The sequence below is a fragment of the Prosopis cineraria genome, unplaced genomic scaffold, assembly GCF_029017545.1.
Source record: "Prosopis cineraria cultivar Desert tree isolate PC_DT_omini unplaced genomic scaffold, ASM2901754v1 PC1, whole genome shotgun sequence".
NCBI classification, from domain to species: Eukaryota; Viridiplantae; Streptophyta; class Magnoliopsida; order Fabales; family Fabaceae; genus Prosopis; species Prosopis cineraria.
In genome coordinates this window covers 57,347,821-57,367,727 of record NW_026555332.1, presented here as the reverse complement: position 1 = coordinate 57,367,727, position 19,907 = coordinate 57,347,821, and the positions used below count along the sequence as shown (strand labels likewise).

General features: G+C 35.8%; 4 protein-coding genes across 9 annotated transcripts; 2 read left to right on the top strand and 2 right to left on the bottom strand.

Moving 5' to 3' along the window:
- Positions 1 to 1,112: 1,112 nt before the first annotated feature.
- On the bottom strand, positions 1,113 to 1,869 carry LOC129293618 (uncharacterized). The gene has a single exon (XM_054931679.1). It carries the CDS (start codon positions 1,822 to 1,824, stop codon positions 1,495 to 1,497), a length of 330 nt encoding a protein of 109 aa, XP_054787654.1. The 5' UTR covers positions 1,825 to 1,869; the 3' UTR covers positions 1,113 to 1,494.
- A 4,297-nt stretch (positions 1,870 to 6,166) lies between these two features.
- Positions 6,167 to 12,001, top strand: LOC129290532 (rhodanese-like domain-containing protein 6). Of its 5 annotated transcripts, none has more exons than XR_008588440.1 (10): positions 6,172 to 6,518; positions 6,639 to 6,800; positions 7,402 to 7,507; positions 7,652 to 7,832; positions 8,031 to 8,112; positions 8,283 to 8,365; positions 9,112 to 9,244; positions 9,398 to 9,563; positions 9,917 to 10,828; positions 11,582 to 12,001. XR_008588440.1 is itself a non-coding variant. In XM_054927339.1 (9 exons), exons 1-9 carry the CDS (start codon positions 6,354 to 6,356, stop codon positions 10,043 to 10,045), a joined length of 1,212 nt encoding a protein of 403 aa, XP_054783314.1. In that variant the 5' UTR covers positions 6,167 to 6,353; the 3' UTR covers positions 10,046 to 10,196. The 5 variants fall into 5 exon arrangements, 2 of the variants coding, with proteins under 2 accessions (XP_054783314.1, XP_054783300.1); XR_008588439.1 differs by lacking the exon at positions 11,582 to 12,001 and adding an exon at positions 10,924 to 11,105; XR_008588433.1 differs by lacking the exon at positions 11,582 to 12,001 and adding an exon at positions 10,919 to 11,105.
- Positions 12,002 to 14,089: 2,088 nt separating this feature from the next.
- On the top strand, positions 14,090 to 14,817 carry LOC129321310 (uncharacterized). The gene has a single exon (XM_054967037.1). It carries the CDS (start codon positions 14,143 to 14,145, stop codon positions 14,629 to 14,631), a length of 489 nt encoding a protein of 162 aa, XP_054823012.1. The 5' UTR covers positions 14,090 to 14,142; the 3' UTR covers positions 14,632 to 14,817.
- A 215-nt stretch (positions 14,818 to 15,032) lies between these two features.
- On the bottom strand, positions 15,033 to 19,571 carry LOC129321295 (alkaline/neutral invertase A, mitochondrial-like). 2 transcript variants are annotated; one of them, XM_054967024.1, is made up of 6 exons: positions 18,382 to 19,571; positions 17,835 to 17,994; positions 17,468 to 17,679; positions 16,822 to 17,315; positions 16,636 to 16,684; positions 15,033 to 15,887 (listed from the first exon to the last, which is right to left on the bottom strand). In XM_054967024.1, exons 1-6 carry the CDS (start codon positions 19,024 to 19,026, stop codon positions 15,561 to 15,563), a joined length of 1,887 nt encoding a protein of 628 aa, XP_054822999.1. In that variant the 5' UTR covers positions 19,027 to 19,571; the 3' UTR covers positions 15,033 to 15,560. The 2 variants fall into 2 exon arrangements, with proteins under 2 accessions (XP_054822999.1, XP_054822993.1); XM_054967018.1 differs by having other exon boundaries at positions 15,036 to 15,887; positions 18,283 to 19,569.
- Positions 19,572 to 19,907: the final 336 nt, after the last annotated feature.

Sequence of the window (19,907 nt, the reverse complement as noted above, 5' to 3'; positions counted from 1 at the left end):
TATTTTTCCATGCTTTAAAATTTTAGATTTCATTTTTATTAAGGATATATATTATTTAGTTTGACTTCAGTTTTGTAACATATTAGAAAGAAAAATTAAAATTATATTTTTATAAAAGTAATATAAATTTAAATATAATAAATTTAAAATTAAAATTTATTATGGTCATTTGATTCGATGCATTGAAAGAGGATTACATGTAATCTTCATATACTCTTTTGATTCATATTGTTTGATTGGTCCATTGCAATGTAAAGGTAATTACATTTTGTAAAAAGAATTACATCAAATTGTGTAATAGGATTTACATTATCAGACCATTGTAATCGTTATTCTCACTATCCTAAATCTACCCTTGTACCAAAATACCCCCATTCTCTTGTCGTCATACCTACTCTCCTTCTCCGATGGCACTCCCACCCTCCTCTATTAATGGCATCCCAACCATCACCGACATCCCACCTATATCCTCCTCCATCAACAACTTTCTTTCTCATACCCTACATCTCCTACATCTTCTACTACCTTCATCTCCTACCACAATGCCATTGAGAAGATCTCATATGTTGTGGGTTTTTGGGTTTTTCAGACTTTTTAGATTAAAATCAAGTCAATAATCTTCATCATCTTTAACTTGATTTTTCATGTTATGAGTTTTTGAGTTTGATTTTGTTGTGTGCAATTTGTGCTAGCATAAAAGGAAGTTGATGTTGTGTTTCATAGGGAAAAAAACGAAGTAGGAAGGCGTTGTCAGAAGAAAAGGAAGATAGGGATTTTTTATTAGTGAGGATAGAAAAGTCATTTCATAATTCTCTTGATATCTTTTTATTATAAAAAATATATTCATCATATAAACATATTAAACAAATACATGTAATTATTATTATATTTTATTTTATTTTGATATTTTACATTTCCTTCCATTCAGTGAATTAATCGAGTAATAAAACTTGAGTAAAATATAAAAATTTAAATATTTTTTATCGCAAAATTTTAGTTTAAGTTTAGAGATTCAAAATTATAAGATCAATGAAGGTAAATTTTTAAAAATCCTAGCTCTTTTTTATAACTTTTTCCAAGTTGTCCCCCTCAACTGCATGTACATCCGCCACTGGCAATGGGAAATCCACTATTCTGCTCTTCTCTGAACGAAATATTTACAAGATCCAAAGCCAAATGCTCGCCATAATCTAGCGAGGGAATGTTTTCCCCCAGCTGCTATGCAGATTTCCACTACAAATGAACATAAAAGGTTGGGGAAAAAAGAAATGGAAACGGAAACAAAATCACCCCCAAGGGAAAAATGGGGGAAACCCAAAGAAAAAACGGAAAATAAGGAAATCCGGGCGCATCGGTGGCCCAAGTCACTCCACCTTTCTGCTTCGCTCTCGGCAACATCGATGGCTCCGCCCAGTAGAATCCCAAACCTGTCTGGCCAAAAACGATGTCGGCACCACTTCATAGGCACAGAATCCCTGCGAGAGATTGTTCACTTCAGACGGTACAGCCACAGAACAAGAAGAAGAAGCAGAGAGTGGAGACGATGCAGACGGACTCGAAGGCGGTGACGAGTCCCCAGATGAAGTCGTCCACAATGGAGAGGCTGAGGAGGTTCGACCAGTCCGTCAGCCTCCAACGGAAGCCCGAGCCAGAGGCAGGCCGCCTGGGAGGCGAGATGTAGGACCCGAACATGCCCGTCCATCGCATCGGCGACGATCTGAGTGAAAAGTCGAAATCGAACCACCGGAAAGCTGAAGGGGAGCAGGCACCAGCCGTGGGGTGGTGAGCAGTGGTGGGGCTGTCTTTGCTGCAGGTTGAGGGCATTGCGGCGTGAATTGTTGGGAGAAGGGGGTGTGAGTCTTATAGAGATGGTAATGATGATGGATGGGGCGAGCATAGTGTGTTTGGAATCATACATCTGACTGGTGGATGGAAGTAGTGGGGACCATTGGATGGAAAGTTTGAAGAGATCCAGCTGTGAATTTGGTGATCAGATTTCAATTTTTCAATTTTTGGAGGGAGGGAGGGATGGAGGGAGAGGCTCCGGCTTGTGTTTGCTTATTAGTCAAAATGAGACGGTGGGGTGTAGACTGCAGATCACGTGGTGATTTTTTTTTTTTGTATTTTTTTAAATCTCAAAGTTTTAAGTTTATATAATTGTTTCTTTTTCTCCTTGTCCTTATCCTTCTTCTTTTTTCATCATTCATCCTTTTATTTTCTCTTTCTTTTTTTTTTTCTATTTTCTTTATATATTAGATTTTTTTTATATTCTAATAATTATATCCAGATCAAACTTCCCGTCAGTTACTACTCACCGGTGTGCCTGCTGGGATACGAGAACAAATTTGCATGGCCTCTTCCACTCAGGTAAGAGTAAGACGGATATACATTCATTTATTTTTCCCTACATTTTTTGTCCAGATCTTTTTTCCAAGGATTTCTCTTGGGAGGGAATTATTCAAATTTCAAAGTTTTTATAACCAAACAAAATATTTTTGACATTAGCGCCTAACTTCCTTTTCTTGTGAACACACACACACTCTCCTCGTCTGCTTGTTAGTGCCATCGAGTCGTCATCTAATAAAAAGTTGAAAAGGAGAGATATAAGATATTGGATAGTGATTTTACGCGCCAATCAAACTTTTTGGCCACGACGGCCCTCTAGTTTTTACTCGGCAATTGGTAGTATTCTATATTTTCATTTTAAATTGATTATAATGTGATTATTTAAAGAAAAAAACTTATATATTTAGTTTTATATATTTAAATACTTATTTTTTAATTAAATTAAAATATATTATTGTTTACAAATTATCTCTTATATGATCAATTCTTATTATTAATATCATTAATACGTTAAAATTTTTTTATTTGTTAGGATAAAAGTAAATTATATAATAAGACTAAGAATCTAAATTTTTCTCTTACTTAAAATGCTTTGTATTCTATTATGTGTTATGTGTGAGCTTAGGACGACGTTTTGGCAAAAAAAAAAAAAGCCCAAAACAAAATAAAATGGTGAAATCAAAGGCTGAAATTGTCGTCTTTCCTGTTAATAACTAATACAGTGGTTAGCAATGCATGTTGGCTTAGATGGTAATGAGTCTGAATTTGCTTAACCATCAATTCTTGAGTTTGATCTTTGGGGCTTTAGGAGTGAAGAAAATATATTTGAGAGAGCCACCCCATTTGGATCCCCATAATGCTCAAATTTAGATTGCCGGGGGCTGTCGACTTTGGATATCAAATGTCTATACTAAAAATATAACTAATACGGTAGTTTATTATTTTATATATTTATTTCCTCAACATCAATGGCTACCAGCTTTCAGCTTCCCCCTTATGTGATGGCATTTGTGTGTTTATCTAAGACTCAGAATCAATTGGTGTGAATATCATCTACTCCATCTATTATAAATTATAAGACATTTTTTAAAAAAATTCAATTCACAAGATGTAATGTACTTTGATAAAAATAAATTTTTATTAATTATATTTTTTTCTAATATTATTCTTTTTCATATTTCCTCTCTTTCATTTTTTTTATAAATGAAGTGTTAAATAAAAAATATTTTTAAAAGATTACATTTTTGTTTGGAAAAAGCAATTGTAAAATATATTTAATGAGCTTTATTAACATATGAGTTCATCTAAAAGTGTTTCATACAAAATTAAATATATCAATAATTTTTTACTTCAATAGTCTTAGTTCAATTATCAATAGATTTTATAGTAATTAGTTTTTTTGTGTGAGACCAGAATGTATTTCTCCCTTAATTTTTTTGGCCAAAAATAAAATTTATTAAATAAACTTTATATTTATATTTATGTTTCTTTAAAAACAAGAATATAAATTTCTAAAAATACTCTTTATTTAATATTCTATTTGTAAAAGAATATTAAGAATAGAGAATATAATGAATATTATTAATAAAATATTATTTTTATCAAAATATCTTATAATTCAGGACAACAAATCTTTTTCAATAATACCTTATAATTAAGGAAGGAATGAGCATCTTATATTGAAAATTTTAACCACACATCATTACAATTAATTTTCTTTATCGGTGTCATGGAAGCTGAGGTTTGCTGTAGTGGTAGTTAATTATGTCAAGCTTACCCCCGTGATCGAGATATCAAGTTTAGTTGCATAATCAATGAGATTAGATTTAACAAATTCGGCCACCTCCTCTAGAATCTAAAGTGGGGATAAAACATTTCATCCCTAGTTAGCTATAGAGATAGAAATGAGAAGCAAATGAGAGAAAACTGAAAAGAAAATAATACATGAGACGTTTTATCTCTATTTTTTTTTTAAATATGAGAAAATGTTGAGAAAAAAATAATTTCCAAATTTATTCATGAATCTTTTATTTCCCTTCCCGTTGCTTCCCTCCATTTTCATTATAATTTTTCTTCCACTTTAGAATTTAAATTATTATGCATTTAGTGATTTAGAAAACAAACATTAAAATTGGACAAAATAATTTTCTTTACAATTATATTTTTATTTAATCAGTAACATATAATAAAAATTATAGAAACAATATGTTAAAATATTAAGTTTTATCACATATGTAAATATTTTCTACAAACCGGTGAGATTTACGAGGAATTGTGTCATCTTCCGTGACATATTTCATATTCATATCAATGTTTAGTTTACCTAGATTGGTTCTTTCTTCATGATTTATTATAATTAAATTTGTATTTATAATTTATAATAGAACAAGAATATGAGAATTCCGATTACAACCTTTATACATACAACAATTTAATTTGGAGAGATCTAATTGTTACACTCAATTAGGGCTATGTGAAAAAGTTTTGGGAATCAAGATAGAATTATTTAAAAGACTTGATATATTCAAAATTTTTATTTGACATTTTCCACCACTCCAAATGCTATAAAAATTCAAATAGTTGCACTTTTAAACAACAAGTAAAAGTGGAACAAACACACACAGTGTGGTTGGCATATTAGATCTATGATTAGTGTTTTCAGATTTAATTTCAATTAGACAGCAAGCACATTCCACGAAGTGGAAGTGATTCAGCAAATGAACGACAATTTACAAGTTTGAGTAGAAGAGTAATATTTGTTTTTAGGAAGAAAACGATGATAGCAGCAATTCTATTCAGAGGAAGGGATAGATGAGAATTGTTAGATGCTAGCAGAGTAATTCCCATCCATCTCATATAAGAATATCACCTTCCTTAGAAAACGGAAGTGATAGGTGTAAGGAAACGTGGGACAATAAATTTTTAATGTGAAGATGTAATTAATATTAATATTTAATTGTAAAAATAATGATCGGTATAAGCAAATATTTCTTTAGGCTGGAGACAAATCCTTTAATTGCCTAACAATAGACATGGCTCTGCTCTTAATATCTAAGGGAAAACATTTCTCTTTGTTGGTTGAAACTACTCTTAATATTTAAAATAAATAAATTTTACCATTCCATGCAATGCTTGGGCTCATTTTCTCGCCGTTGGAAGAGGCCTGGACGAAAAAGAAAAGAAAAAAGTTTTGTCAAGATAGATTTGGCAGTGTTTCCATAATTCATGCTCCAAGAACGGATGCTCCATTTTTATTTTGCATATCAAAAAGATTGGTCCAATATGGCGAACAAAATGATAAACCCGCACCCCCAAAAATTGTTTCTACACTTGGATTTTAAATTTGCTGAATCCAGATGGGATCAAGTGTCTCGCGAACAAAATTATTACGTTATTTTTGGTGATATTTTCCGTGGCATGAAAAATAATAGCAGTTATAAAAATAGCAATATTAGTGTGGCACATAACAATCATGGAAAATATCATCATTTATAAAAGTCTCATTTCAAATTCTATGCAAATGCAAATAGGTTGAGCATTTGTCTGCTAACTAGTTGGAAAATTAATTTTGTAATTTTTGAGGTTCCTCTCACCGGATCACACTGTTTAGTTGGAAAATTAATTTGAGTGTTTGTTTAGTAACTGATTATTACTAAAGATAAAACCACATCCCAGTTTATATTTATATTAATGTAATAGTAGATAATGGTCTTATACTGAGACAGAGAAAGAGAAGATGATGGGAATGCGTTGTGTTTTCATTCCTCTAAACCAAAAAGACAAACTTAGTGAAGCCCAAATTTGTGTGGGTCGCAATTTTTAGATGGACTTTAGGCCGAGTGGGCGAGGATCAAGGCTATGCAGCTCACTCGGGTCTGGAACCAAACGTAAACGGTGTGTCGCGTGTGGCGGCGCGAGCGTCAGCGATCGCACCCCACGCCCACATATACTGTCCATGACGGCCGTGTGATTGGGAGTTCCGATGCAATAAATCCTTGCCTTAAACCATGTCTGACAACAAGGATTGCACAGACCAATACGGCGTCCTCCTCTACTATAAGTATGCTCAATTTCCTAACCTTGACCACCTCCTCACTTTCTACGAGTCTAACTGCTCCTCCCTTGGCCTCCTTGGTCGCGTTCGTATCTCCTCCCACGGCGTCAATGTCACTGTAATTTCCCTTATTGTCATCTCGCATTTTCCTTTTATGCATTCTTATTTTTCCTTCTCTTTTTTCATCATTACGTTTTGTCATTCATTCTTCTTCTCTTTTCCAACTGGGTATCATTAGGTTGGTGGTAAGTTAGCCTCTCTAGAAAGACACGTTGAAACAGTCAATGGTAATAGTTTATTTGAAGGAACTGATTTCAAGCTTGCTGCTTGTCATCAACCATTGAACGACAAGATTGCAAAAGAATGCGGCTTTACCTCTCTCTCAGTTCGAATTGTCAAGGTAATTTTCGTTGATATTTTCGTTTTTAGTAAGTTGAATTTGTTTGTGTGTATACAAAACCCCTGCATTTGAGATAGTGAGCGCTACATGGGCATCTGTAATTAATGTTATAAGTACTAATTAGAACTCACCAGATGTTTGGCCGTAGTAGTCTCTGAAGTCTGGATAACTTTTCAGCTGAATATATAAGAAAAAGAAGAAAGAAGCGCTCCAATCTCTGATGAAAGGATAAATTATGCAAGAAACTATTCGAAATGCAACAACCCATTACTTCAGCAGAGTTGATTATCATTATTATTTTTTAACGTGTGGGACATCGATCGATTAGATGTGGAAGCTACTTATTATAAAGGCTATTATTATTTTAACAACTACACAGTTACTGTACTGCTGCTTTAGAGAAGTAATTAATAAATACTCATGATCCCATATGAAAATATGATTTTTAGTTTCTAATCTATGATTTGCCATTCCCTTTATCTTGCTAAGCTGTTGCTACTTGTAATCGATTATTTTCGATGTGCTGGGACACAAACTTGGAAATCTAGACATTATAGCTAGTTTCTGCATTTCTCAGTAATATGTTAGTTCCTATTTATAGGAACTGGTTACTCTTAGTTCCCATCCCTTGCTAAAACAACCAGAAATTTCAAACGCTGGAAGACATCTCTCTGCAGCTGAGTTTCATTCTGTCCTACAGAATGCTGGTAAGTAGCTGCAACTTGCTTTGCATTGACGCATATCATTTCCACAAGTGTAGTCCATTTTCACCTTTCCTGCATTGTATTTCTTGTATCTTTACCTATCTTAATATTTCAAATCTCGATCTTCTTTATATCATTGTTTTGAAGCCAAGGACAGTCCAGCAGACAACCTTGTCTTACTTGACGCAAGGAATCTTTATGAGACAAGAATTGGGAAATTTCATGCCCCAAATGTTGAAACTTTGGATCCACAAGTAAGACAATACAGCGATTTGCCATCATGGATAGATGGTAATCATGATCAATTGAAAGGGAAGCAAATCCTCATGTAAGGACTCCCTTTTATACTGCATATTATTTTGGGAAAATCCTTGGTCTGAAGCATTATTCAGGTATATGTTCATGCAAATGGCAAAATATGGTGATTTGGGGATAGAACATGACATTTTGTCACGTAGTGATTACTTTTGTGGTTAATTATCTCAGTAAATTATGGCATGTGATGTAACTTGTTGATTTATTGCAGGTACTGCACTGGCGGAATCAGATGTGAAATGGCATCAGCATATATTAGATCAAAAGGTCTGGGCTTTGAGAATGTGTTTCAGGTATGCTCCTTGATTAACATGGGTTGAGCTGCACCTGCCTGCCCTCTACTTAATTTTCTGTGGAAAATTTGTTGTTAACATGATTTTGGCTTGTATCATGATTCATGATCATAAGCTATTCCCATTGAGACTACCTTTGATGTATTCCTTCTCACTTCTGGTCAATTCAGCTATCTGGTGGGATACAACGATACATGGAGCAATATCCTGATGGTGGTTTCTTTAAAGGAAAGAATTTTGTTTTTGATCACCGGTATGATTTTTTTATTCTTGCATTTTATTGTCACTTGTTATTTGTTAATTGCTGATTAGAATAGAATTCCAGTAGCTGTTCTTCTTCATGAATAATTTAGTACAGTAGTTCATTTGTTTCTTTTGTTGGTTGTTAAACGTTTTGAATGTTTTATAACCTTTTTAGATTCCTATGATCTTTTCAATTTCTTTTCCTTGTTTTTATCATAAGTTCTGATATTAGTTTCACTTTGATTGCTACTATCATCAAGCCATCTTTTCTATTCATTTTTCCACCTTTTTTTTTTTTTGAGTCTGCAATGCCCAGGCTCTTCTGTTACCATTCTCATATTAAAATACATAAATTTAATTGGCTAACTAAATTGACAATTTATATGTGGACAAGGCTCAATGTCAATCATACATGTATAATCTTAAAGGTCACCGTGGTTCTGCAGCAGTTCATGATTTTATTGATTGGCTTTACCATTTGGGAGTATTGTCCCATTAACTTACTGCTAACTCTGTCAATTTCAATGACAATTTGATATCTTGGACACTTTTTCTTTGTTTTGTTTCACTTGCTATTTATAATCTGTGGCAATGACTTTCGATGCTTTTGCTGTAATGATGGATTTACTGGATATATTGATAATCGAGAATCTAGATTGCTCAGTGGTGAAATGGTAACTTGAAAACAGTTGAAATTGAACGGGTTGTTGCGCCAATATTTGGACAAATCTGTACCTTTTTTTACTATGACTGTAGGATATCTGTTGGGAGCTCAGATGCAAACGTTATTGGTACCTGCCTTACTTGTGGAAGCTCATTTGATGATTATTCTTCACGGTGCCGATGTGCTTGTTGCAGAATGCTTGTTTTGGTCTGCAATAGTTGTCAGGCATGATCCAATAATTTGCACCATCGCCATAAATTGACACTCTAGAAAATTAGTTCTTCCAAAACCATTTAATATCTGGCTTAACATTTTTTTTTTCTCCTTTTATTTCATTTTGTTGTTTTGCTTCTGAATTGTGTTATTGTGGTCCACTAGGATGAAGCTGCACCCTATGTTTGTGAGTTATGCCAAAAACAGGGTAAGGCTGTTAGGATGTTGCAGCTAACCGAAACTGGTGAAGCAGAAAAGTCACTTCCAGATGTTGAGTTTCAAACGGTTCCCTTAGACACTACTTTCTCATCCCAAATGCCTCAGAAAAAGGGTAAGGTCTGTGATCCATATTATCTGAGGAATCTTTGCTCCCTACTTTCTGTCAAATTGTTGTCCAGTTAATTGATGACTAACCTACAATTGTCGAGTAGTGAATTGTTTTGGAGGAAAATTATTATATTTCAATTTAGAAATTGCTTGCAGCAATTTTTTTGGGGTAGAAACAAGTAACCAGACTAGTAGGTGTTCAAAGTTTGGTTTGGTTGATAACTTGACATATTCCACTTGTCTGATTAATTGTTCATATCTAAGGAATGTATTGTTCTTGAGGAGTTCCTAAATTTTTGTTTATCCTTTGTCTAGAGTTGGTGATTAAATGCTATAGCTTGCTAAATAATGTTGCAGATGTCAGGTCAGCAAGAAAACTCAGGATCTTATGCTTACATGGATTTCGGCAGAACGCATCAAGTTTTAAAGGAAGAACAGCATCATTGGCCAAAAAACTTAAGAAAATTGCTGACTTATTTTTTATAGATGCCCCTCATGAGTTACCATATATTTATCAGCCACTAGTATCGGATCATCATATGAATTGTGCATCAACTTCATTGCCCTCAAGTCCTCCTCCACCTTCGGCGAGCTGTAAGAAGAAATTTGCATGGTTTGTGGCACCCAACTTTGACGCAGGAGGGATAGCTGATTGGAAGGTGGCAGATGGCCCATTTGATCCGCTTCAATACCAGCGGCAAACTGATGGATATGATATTTCAATAGCTCATTTGAAGGCTTTCTTGTCTCAAGAAGGGCCTTTTGATGGAATATTGGGATTTTCACAGGGAGCAGCAATGGCCGCATTAATCTCTGCACAAGAGAAGCGTAAGGGTGAAATGGACTTCAGATTCGCAATCTTGTGCTCAGGCTTTGTCGTCCATAAGGAGGAGATGGACTGCGAGTTGATCAAACTCCCTTCTCTTCACATTTATGGCAATGAACATGGTAAAGACAGGCAGATAGCCAACCAAGCTAGCAAGGAACTTGCTTCTCTTTATGATGGCCGTAGTTCGGTTATTGTTGAACATGATTGTGGTCATATGATTCCTACCCGGTCTCCGTACATCGATGTGATCAAGGACTTCCTAAATCGTTTTCTGCAATAGGTCAAGTAGGCTCGACAGATTTATAATCTCTCACTGCTCTTCTGCTTGTCGCCATCTTGCCGAGGAAGGAAAAATGTGTACAATTCAGTTTTGATGCTAATGCCTTAGAGACACTGAGCAGAAAGTACTGGTTTTGTCGCAGAAACAAATTACCTTGAAGGTAATTTTTATTTTGCCTTGTAACTGAAACAATCTTGTTAATTTCTGACGGTGGGTAAAAAATATTGATCTTAGTCATTGTCATCGTTAGGTTAGATTATTGAGGGCATGGACGTCAGTGTCAATGGAGCCGTGTGTTGTCACTTAAACTCGACCTTCGGATTAGGGGAAACGTTTGCACATGTAATGTGATCAACCTAAAGCAGTAATCAAATGGACCCGTGAGGGGTATCCAACTACTAGTACTGTGACACCACATGTCCCGGCGGTTTCCTTTCCTTCCAAGAAAACGTGTCAGACTTGCCTTAAAAAAAAGAAGAAGAAAAGAAAAGAAAAGAAAAGAAACTCCAATGAGTGCTACAATTAATGAGAGATGAGGAAGAATACTCGGAATGCTAGGGTTAGTTATAGATCTTATCTTCCGCTTGTTTCCCCGCCCTTTGGGTCTAGATTTTTTTTTTTTGGGCAGAATTATACATCATATCAAACTTCAATGAAGAGTTGGTTGTGTTATTTACATATATCTTTCTAGGGTAAAGGAGGCAGCGGTATGATCGGTACAAGGGTAGATGGTCGTTAGCTGGTAAAATTTACACACCGGTCTCCTTATTGTTTGTCTGTCTTTAATTGAAAGCCACCACCTAACCACTTTTTGTTTATAATTATTTAGTTGTTTCATTAAAAAATTTAAAGTGTAGTTTTCATAATTGAAACGAGAAAGTCATGCGTCTGGTTTTCCTTGTTTGTGGTATAGACAAGCAAGTCCTCCATTTGCAGCCAAATCTAGCAGGTTCCTACAGACGTGGTATGTTTGATTAAGCAAAAGCAAACAAAGCCGGGGGTGTCCCCAACGCTCTCCATGCGTTCAGTTATTGTAAGCAAACTAGAGAGACGAAATTATTAGGCATCCTCAAGGCAAGGCGATTAAAGCTGGAAACTGCAGTTCTGATAACCTCAAAGTGATGAATTGTAATAAGACATAGGAATTTGTGCGACGTGACATTAAAGAAGAGTACCACAAACAAATGCTGGTATGGGCGAAGGGGTGGGATGAGCTGAGGGGGTTATTCAATGCAGGATGTCCTACCACATGTCCCGTCCAACAACCTACCTCTTTTCCCCCTTCATTTACTCTTTCATTCATTAATTCTATAACAATTGTCAACCCCACCACCCCTCCGTCGTCATTCGGTCCACAGTGCCCAAAAATAAAATAAAAATACCGCTCTAGTTTTTCTAATTGAATTACGTTATCAATAAATTAATTAATTATTTTTGAAATTATACATCTTTTATATTTATTTTTATTTAATAGAATGTCTTAATTAAAAAAATTATTAATTTCAATCTTTTAATTAAAAATATTTTTTAAAAAAATCATTAATTATATCTTTAAAAATTTAAAATATCTTATATTTTTTAACAGAGCGTGTTGATATAATTTTATATAATAAACATGCACGAAATATTTTAATTTCTAAACATGAAAATAATAAAATTTATTAAATGGTATATATCTTAAACACGATGAAGTACTCCCTGTATTCCCCTGTTAAATCACGTCTTTTAAAAAAATTTAATTCCTAATATATATTAATTAATTCTTTTCAATATTGTCTTTATTTAAATTTATTAATTATGATAGATAATATAATATAAATTTAAAAAATTTTCATTTAAATCAGGATAAAATTAGAACATTTAATTTTTAGATAAAGTTAATATCTTAATAACTTGATTAACTTTCCTTAATTTTGATGAATAATTAGATATGCCTAATGACTTGCAGGGAGTACTATGTTTTGTTCAATCCCCCTCTCATTGGTTCTATTTATAAGTTATTTATAATATTTTTATAAGAAAAATTTTAAACATTATTAGCTCTATCTTAAAATTTAACAAATTTTTTATTTTACTCTTATTAAATACTTGCTCTAAAAATAAAATATTTTAATATTTGATGATCTCTTTAACATTGAATAAAAATAAAATAATAGAGATAGATATAATAATTATTGAAATATTTTATAAATAGGGTGAAAATAATTTTTTTTTCCTCTACTTTGTAAATGGAAACAGGAAAGTATAACATAAAACAGGGACGCCGCCCCTAATGCCTTGATCCCTGAATGCCTCTTTTGTTTGCGTGGCCATGCCCTTTTGTTTGCCTTCTCTCTGGATTGGCTAAGTTTGTTGGGGGCGGACTAATTATACGTTCTAAATATCAACTTATTTTGACCCGATCAAATAAATATTTTGCTGAAATTTCTTGTACGCAAGTAGTTACTAGCTGACATTAATTTGATATATGGGATGCTCATTAATTATTTCTGCCCGATACTCAGAAAATTTATTATATTAAAAATATTTTATTCAAACAACACTCTCGTGTTCCTTTAATATTTTTTTGATTTTTCTCAAATAATTTTGCCAAAAACAAACTTTTATTTAATTTTTTCATAAAATAATCACAATTTTAATTTAAAGGCAGCAAAATTTTAGATTCTCATTTGGATTGAAATTAAAATTGATCTACGAGAACATTTTTGATTGAAATTAAAGGTAGTAACATTTTAAAGGCAAAACGTTCTCTAAAAATGTTTTGGTCGACAAAAGTAGAATCCAAACATACAAGTGCCATTCCATTGATCTATCACCTAATGATTGCATCGACTGAATGGAAAAGGCACATACAGGAGATACATATTACAAGAGTAAAGAGTATAAGGTGCGAGGCCTCATCCCCTGATAATCAAGGAAACTGGTTTAAAGTGTTAATAATATACTTAGTCATTATCCTAGTATCATCATTGAATTTTCAGATATAATTGGGCATCAATTTTTGTTGAGAGTGCCGTTTTTTCAAAGTCAATGCCAACATCTACTTAATTTTTTTTTTGTTGAAGTTCTCACAATTATTTACAACAATTTTTTTATGAATCCCTTCATTGATAGTCAATAAAATCAAACTCTTGTTATCAGAGATTAAAAGGTCATATTTGAACTTTTTTTAAAAAAAAGTTAATTGATTAATAGATGTATAAATTGGCTACTTATTTTTACGAGTCATTTTTTAGTGCAGAAATATTATAATTGCAAACTTAATATTTTTACTTGCACGGTTGTCGGTGATCTTGCATTTAAAAAAATATGACAATGTGTAGACTGTAGACCGTGAGGGAACGTAGCAGTGGCTTTTTTGTATTTTACGAGAAAGTCAAGGGCATTTGCAGAGATGGGCAATTATATGAACCCGTCCAATATCAGGGAAACTTGAGAGTAGAGAAAGGCAGCGAGGGAGGGATCGATCTGAAAATGTCTCTGGAGACACAGGAATTGAAAGCGAAAGCAGAGGTGTACCATGGCGATGAACTGTGTCAAGAGAAGTCCAAAGTTTTGCTGAAGGAAATAGGGCTACCCAATGGGCTTTTGCCTCTGAAGGACATGGAAGAGTGCGGGTATGTGAGAGAAACAGGGTTCGTGTGGCTGAAGCAGAAGAAGAGCTCCACGCACAAGTTCGAGAAGATAGGGAAGCTGGTGTCCTACGCCCCTGAGGTCACTGCTCATGTGGAGCACGGCAAGATCAAGAAGCTCAATGGCGTGAAGACCAAGGAGCTTTTGGTCTGGATCACGCTCAGTGAAATCTTTGTGGATGACCCTCCCACTGGCAAAATTACATTTAAGACCCCCGCTGGGCTCTTTAGGTCGTTCCCAGTTTCGGCCTTCGAAATTGAGGAGAAGCAGAAGGATGGAAAGGAAGGTAAAGAAGCTGGAGCCGCGCCTGTGGAAGTGAAAGAGGTCTGATTTTCTAAATTATGGATATTATTATTAATGATAATTTATCTATATCTAATTATCTATCTGTTGTCATCGTTTCGGGTTATTGTTCTTATCCGATGCTTATATATGCAATGTAAGTCGGTGCTCAAACCCATAGTTACGCTTTCGCATTAAAAAGAGATCGATCCTTTTTTGGGGTTCCTTCTGAAATTGAAGTTGATTTAAGCTAGCGATCAGAGAGACACGCTAGTCTCCCAAGCAAATACGATTTATTGGGCCTACACTTTAGCAGAATCGAACCCAATCAAGGTTAAAAAAACAAAAACGGAATATAGGAAAAACAAGCATGAGGATGACAGGAAGGCTGGATTTGACATAAAAGTGAAGCTTCCGTCATATCATCTGGTGACGTTCCTTTGTTTTTCAGCAAGCAAGTACGATCAACTGAGACGCGGGAAGTCCGTTACAAGTTGAACGGAACAACTTCTCCAATAAATAAGAAATTCTTCTTCTAACTTGGTTTTCTGCTAGTGAAATTTTAATATTAATAATCTACAAAAATATTTTAATAAAATACATACTTTATTTCTATTTAAATAGATATATCAATCCAAGATTTCGTATGCAATTTTTTTCTATATACAAGCGTACATTTAGATGTTGGGATCATTTTTTTTCCCTTCTCCCTCGGTGGGTATGTCTGCCACTAATACAAAGGCAAGATGGTAGATTTTGGTAATTTCAAGTATCAAAACAAACATTAAATTCGTTAACTTGGCATGGCGTCTCGCAACTGTCTTCGAAACCCACAAGCCTTCAGTCATGGGCACGGCAGATTTACGACAAACTTGAATAAAGCCTATCAATATCAATACTACACTATAGCAGTATGGTTCGGACAAAAAATGAGCCCTCGATATTTTTTTTTTTTTGGGGGGGGGTGGTGTGTGGGATCAGACAAGAATCTGAGACTTGGCAGTATTACGGGAGCAGATTTTCCGGCCGCTCTTGTTGAGCGCGCAAACACATATCTCGAGAAGTTCGTAATCCTCCTCCCAGAACAACAAGGATGCCGTCTCAGGATCCTTCAAGAGCATCTTAGACGCAAGAAAGCCAGCTATGGTCCATGTTTGATACAGTCGAGCTTGTTTTCCCACAAATTTGCCGCTGCGGGTGTCGTAATACTCGGGCCATCTATCCATTGGCAGCCTCTTCTCTACCAAAGTCACCGCTTTCTCCGCTAGGTCCACTCTCCCCATTTTCATGCATGCCAGTGTAAACTACACATCCACCAGCCCAACCGAACATACCTTTTAATTGCATAATCATAATATAGCCATAGTTAATTTAAAATGCCCTCACAATCATTCATCACTCATCAGACTGTTTTTATGCTGTTGAGTGTTGATTTCCCGAGGCCTTTTGGTTTTGTTCAAATCTAACAATCACGTCTGATTTTGTTTACCAGCATGATCATTTCCAAGTCAGACTGGTGGCTGCAACTTGGTCTACTCAGAAGAGCTAAAATAAGCTTCTTCTTTTTTATTTTTTATTTTTTACTTGTTTATAATACAGTGTTGAACACATAAGTTTACTGCTAGACTTCACAGCAAATGACAGTATTAGTCTTTGAATTGGTGGTCTAAACCTGGGCGTTTAAGTTGGCTGTTAAACCCTTAAGTCAGCTAGTTAAGAGACTCGAGTATTAATTGCAGAAGCCTGTTCCAGTTCGCAGAATGAATGTTTTGTGTTGGAAGGTTTATCTGCTACCTACAAATAGTGTTAGTTTGGTCCATGCTGTTAGGCAAATGACTCCCATGCATGCATTTTTTCTGTACATATTCTTTTTGTTTCTTCCATAAATTCTATAGGCAGTAACATAACAACAACAATAATAACACCATTTTACGGAAGAAATTAGTGACTCAACAGCTGAGACATTAGGGCACACCAAAAGATGGACCAACTTAATGTTTTGATTCCCCCTCCCCTTCCTCCAAACACATTACAGTTACGAGATAGCTTTACCTGCCACAGAAGTGCTGGCCAAGATCCACCATTATGATACGACCAAGGGCTGCACAAGTTAAACATCAACTATGAATCTAAGATGTTAACCGAGGAAGCAATTCTGACTGCAAGACCAAATGGATTCAACAAACTACTCGCGGTTAGGCGAAAGCCAAAGAATTAGAAATCACCAGAACAACTTACGTGTTCTTTGGGTCACAACCAGTAACTACACGCCAATCTTCCGACTCCAACGCGGGATAACATATCTTTAGAGGCATATGCCCCACAAGATCGACCCATTTCTGTTCTATCAGATTCAAAATAGCCTCATTCTGCTTTGGGGTACCCAGAGCCGAAATAATAGACCATATATTTCCAAGCATGAAAAACCTAAAATCCATGTGAGCTGGCTGCAAGTTGCCAATCAGATACCCACCGTTCTCTGGAATCCAATCCATCAGCCACATAGGAATTTGTTCTGGATATATGTTGAACTTGTTAGTGGCGTTCGTGGAATATTCTTCTGTCTTATACCTGTATATCTCATTGATCCTCTTCTTATTCAGCCAATAGTATTCTCTAATGTGGAATGATAGTGCACTGAGTCTGTTGCTAATGGCCCTAACCAGATTCCTGGACCCGTCACTTACTTCCACCATCTCACGGGAGCAGCGAAGGGCCGAATAAAACAGCGCCTGAACTCACAGTTTCATCACATGTTGAACGATTATAAAATAAAAACAAGAGTATGGGGTAGTGAGCAGTGACAACTGATTAAAAACAAAAAAATACGGCACAGCACTTGATATTAAAAACCAGAGTGAATGCCTAGCGTAGTTGGGCTCACTTGGATCTCGAGGGGGTGACCATGAATACCCATTCGCCTGTCTATCATGCAAGACCCATCAGTGACCAGAAGCGAAGGGAACATGTCAAAGCCATCCGTCAAACACAAGTTGAGGATCATTTTTAAGCCTGTCTGAACATCTACCCTTTCTTGCAAGCTGTAGTCACCAGTGAGCTTCCCATAAGCCCGCAATAAGATGATCCACCACAAACCTTGTGAAGACACCAGCATAGAAACAACAGAAGAAGGTCAGGTTAATTATGCTGCTAATAACTAACATTTTGGATCGAGCCCATGGTTTTCTAATGCGCAAGCAATTCTCAAAATCTCGGTTCTTTTACTTGCACATAAAACTGGATTTACGAACCTGAATCCACTGGAGCAACGCGCCCAATAGCCGATTCCCCGAAGTCAGGATCTAAAACTTCTTCATAGCTATCTTTCTCAAGAGGCATAGTTTTAACTTTGAAACTAGCAGGCATCAAGCCTTGCCCTGGGCTGTAACAGTCCACTGTTTTCTCCCAGCTCTGTTAAAATTAAGTTGGACTCAAAATTAAACAGCCAAATATGTAAAGATTGTCATTCTTGTAACCATACATTACGGTCGTGTTGTCACATTTGGGGTTAAATACGGGGGCAAGAGACTTGTGCGATATAATCGTGCAATTGCATGAACAATAATAACTAGCATTCATGAAGCTTGCTATTAACCAAAATTCAAGAGCTCAAACATGCTTGTAATCTGCAGTTACCAGCATTGTTTAGCAGGGAAAGTAGGCGACCAAACTAGTAAATGATTCGAAGGGCACAAATACCTGCAATTGCAAATTGTTTAGAAGAAAGTTCTTGACGATCTCGTTTTCGCCCTTAAGCAAGAAAGCAAGAGCTGAGGGGACAAAATCCCGAAGAAAGACCTGATCGTAATTCAAGGGCTGAGTGTCGCCTGGATCATTTGCAGCCATCGTCCCCACAGGATTGCCACAGTAAGTCACAACTGCGTTTCGTAGTAATTTCCATGCCTCTTTCTCCACCTCTGTTTCATCGCCTTCACTCTGTAAATTCACATCTTCACTTCCATCTTCTAACCTAGAATCTTCCTCTCCAGCAATATTATCATCGTTTTCAGTTCTTTCCTTCACTAGCGGTTTCACTTTCTCTCCACCGGGAATATAAACTGTGTCAAATTTATTGTCATTGCCACAGGACTCAATGGACGTCGAGCAATCCCGAACTCTTGGGGCAACTTTTGCAACCAGAGGAGCGACTCTGCTATTTGCGCTTAAAGAAAAAGACCTCGCAGTTACCCTCAACCGGCAAAAATTCGAAGAGGGCAACCCTTCAACTTCCTGGGCTTCGTTAATTATACGGGGGAACCCCAGTATTCGAAACGAACAATGATTGTGAAGATCAAAATTGAGTCGATATTTCGACAAATTAATAAATACATTATGGGGATATTTTGCACGTGGATCCCCAAAAAATGATGAATTTCTACTACAACCGAGAAGCCTACAGGAGGGTTTCATGGTGCAATGGCTGAAAAGGCGAATTGCATTCATAACAGAAGAATCCCGGCCAGAAGGTCAATAAACAAATCAAATCTACCTCAAATGGTTTAATCTGTACATAGATATCCCGTGTCACAATAAATAGATTAGCAAATGAGAATCAGGGATTTGCCTTTAAGAGAGTTAGGGGACAACGGTTCTAACGGTAAGCATGCAGGTTGAGATATTATTTAAGAACAAAATTGGAATATTGGAAAAGAACAATGGTGATGTGGGAAGGAGATGGGCTTTTGTACAGACAGAACTCTCACGTTCTGGTAGCTAAGAGAAATGAAAATTGGATTAATGAGGTCAAAATAACGATAGCCCAGATTTGGTGTTATCATTGGCGAAAACAAAATAGACAAGAATCGCCGTTTACCCCTGCTTTTGCGGACGGCCGATGACTTCCACTGAAGTTGGTAACCACGTGGTGTTAATGATAGGATTAGCTTTTCGATTTTGCCTTCTGCGAGGTATCAAAACTCTCGATTAAGATTTTTCTCATCCTGCTATTATCAGTACTAAGGAGCCTTGATGGTTATTTGCTGTTTTGGGAAGTTTCTTTTCCTTCTGACCTTGTATTTTCGGTGATGCGAGGATTTGGGCTTTGAGGCATTGACGTTAGAAATAGAGAAGCTGTGAACCTGGGAAGAAATGTTGTCAAATTGCTTCATATTTTTCAATTTTAAAATCTTACCCAAAAAATCTCAATCAGGAATGATTTTATCATGGCAACCCTATTTTCAAGCGCTTCGGAACAGTGGATTGAGATGAAATTTTTATTATCGGAACAAGAAAAATATGATCATAGGAATTTGAATCATAAGGAGAAATAGTCGAACGGATGCATTTTAAATTTTATAGTAAAGAAGGTGCTCGTAAATAATTCA

Coding starts and splice junctions, on each gene's coding strand:
- LOC129321310 (XM_054967037.1), top strand. CDS start 14,143: ATGTCTCTGGAGACACAGGAATTGAAAGCGAAAGCAGAGGTGTACCAT.
- LOC129290532 (XM_054927325.1), top strand. CDS start 6,354: ATGTCTGACAACAAGGATTGCACAGACCAATACGGCGTCCTCCTCTAC. Junction 6,519..6,638: donor CCCACGGCGTCAATGTCACT/GTAATTTCCCTT, acceptor GGGTATCATTAG/GTTGGTGGTAAGTTAGCCTC. Junction 7,508..7,651: donor TTCTGTCCTACAGAATGCTG/GTAAGTAGCTGC, acceptor ATTGTTTTGAAG/CCAAGGACAGTCCAGCAGAC.
- LOC129321295 (XM_054967018.1), bottom strand. CDS start 19,026: ATGAATGCAATTCGCCTTTTCAGCCATTGCACCATGAAACCCTCCTGT. Junction 17,995..18,282: donor TAAACAATTTGCAATTGCAG/GTATTTGTGCCC, acceptor TAATTTTAACAG/AGCTGGGAGAAAACAGTGGA. Junction 16,685..16,821: donor GGTTGTGACCCAAAGAACAC/GTAAGTTGTTCT, acceptor TAACTTGTGCAG/CCCTTGGTCGTATCATAATG.
- LOC129293618 (XM_054931679.1), bottom strand. CDS start 1,824: ATGCCCTCAACCTGCAGCAAAGACAGCCCCACCACTGCTCACCACCCC.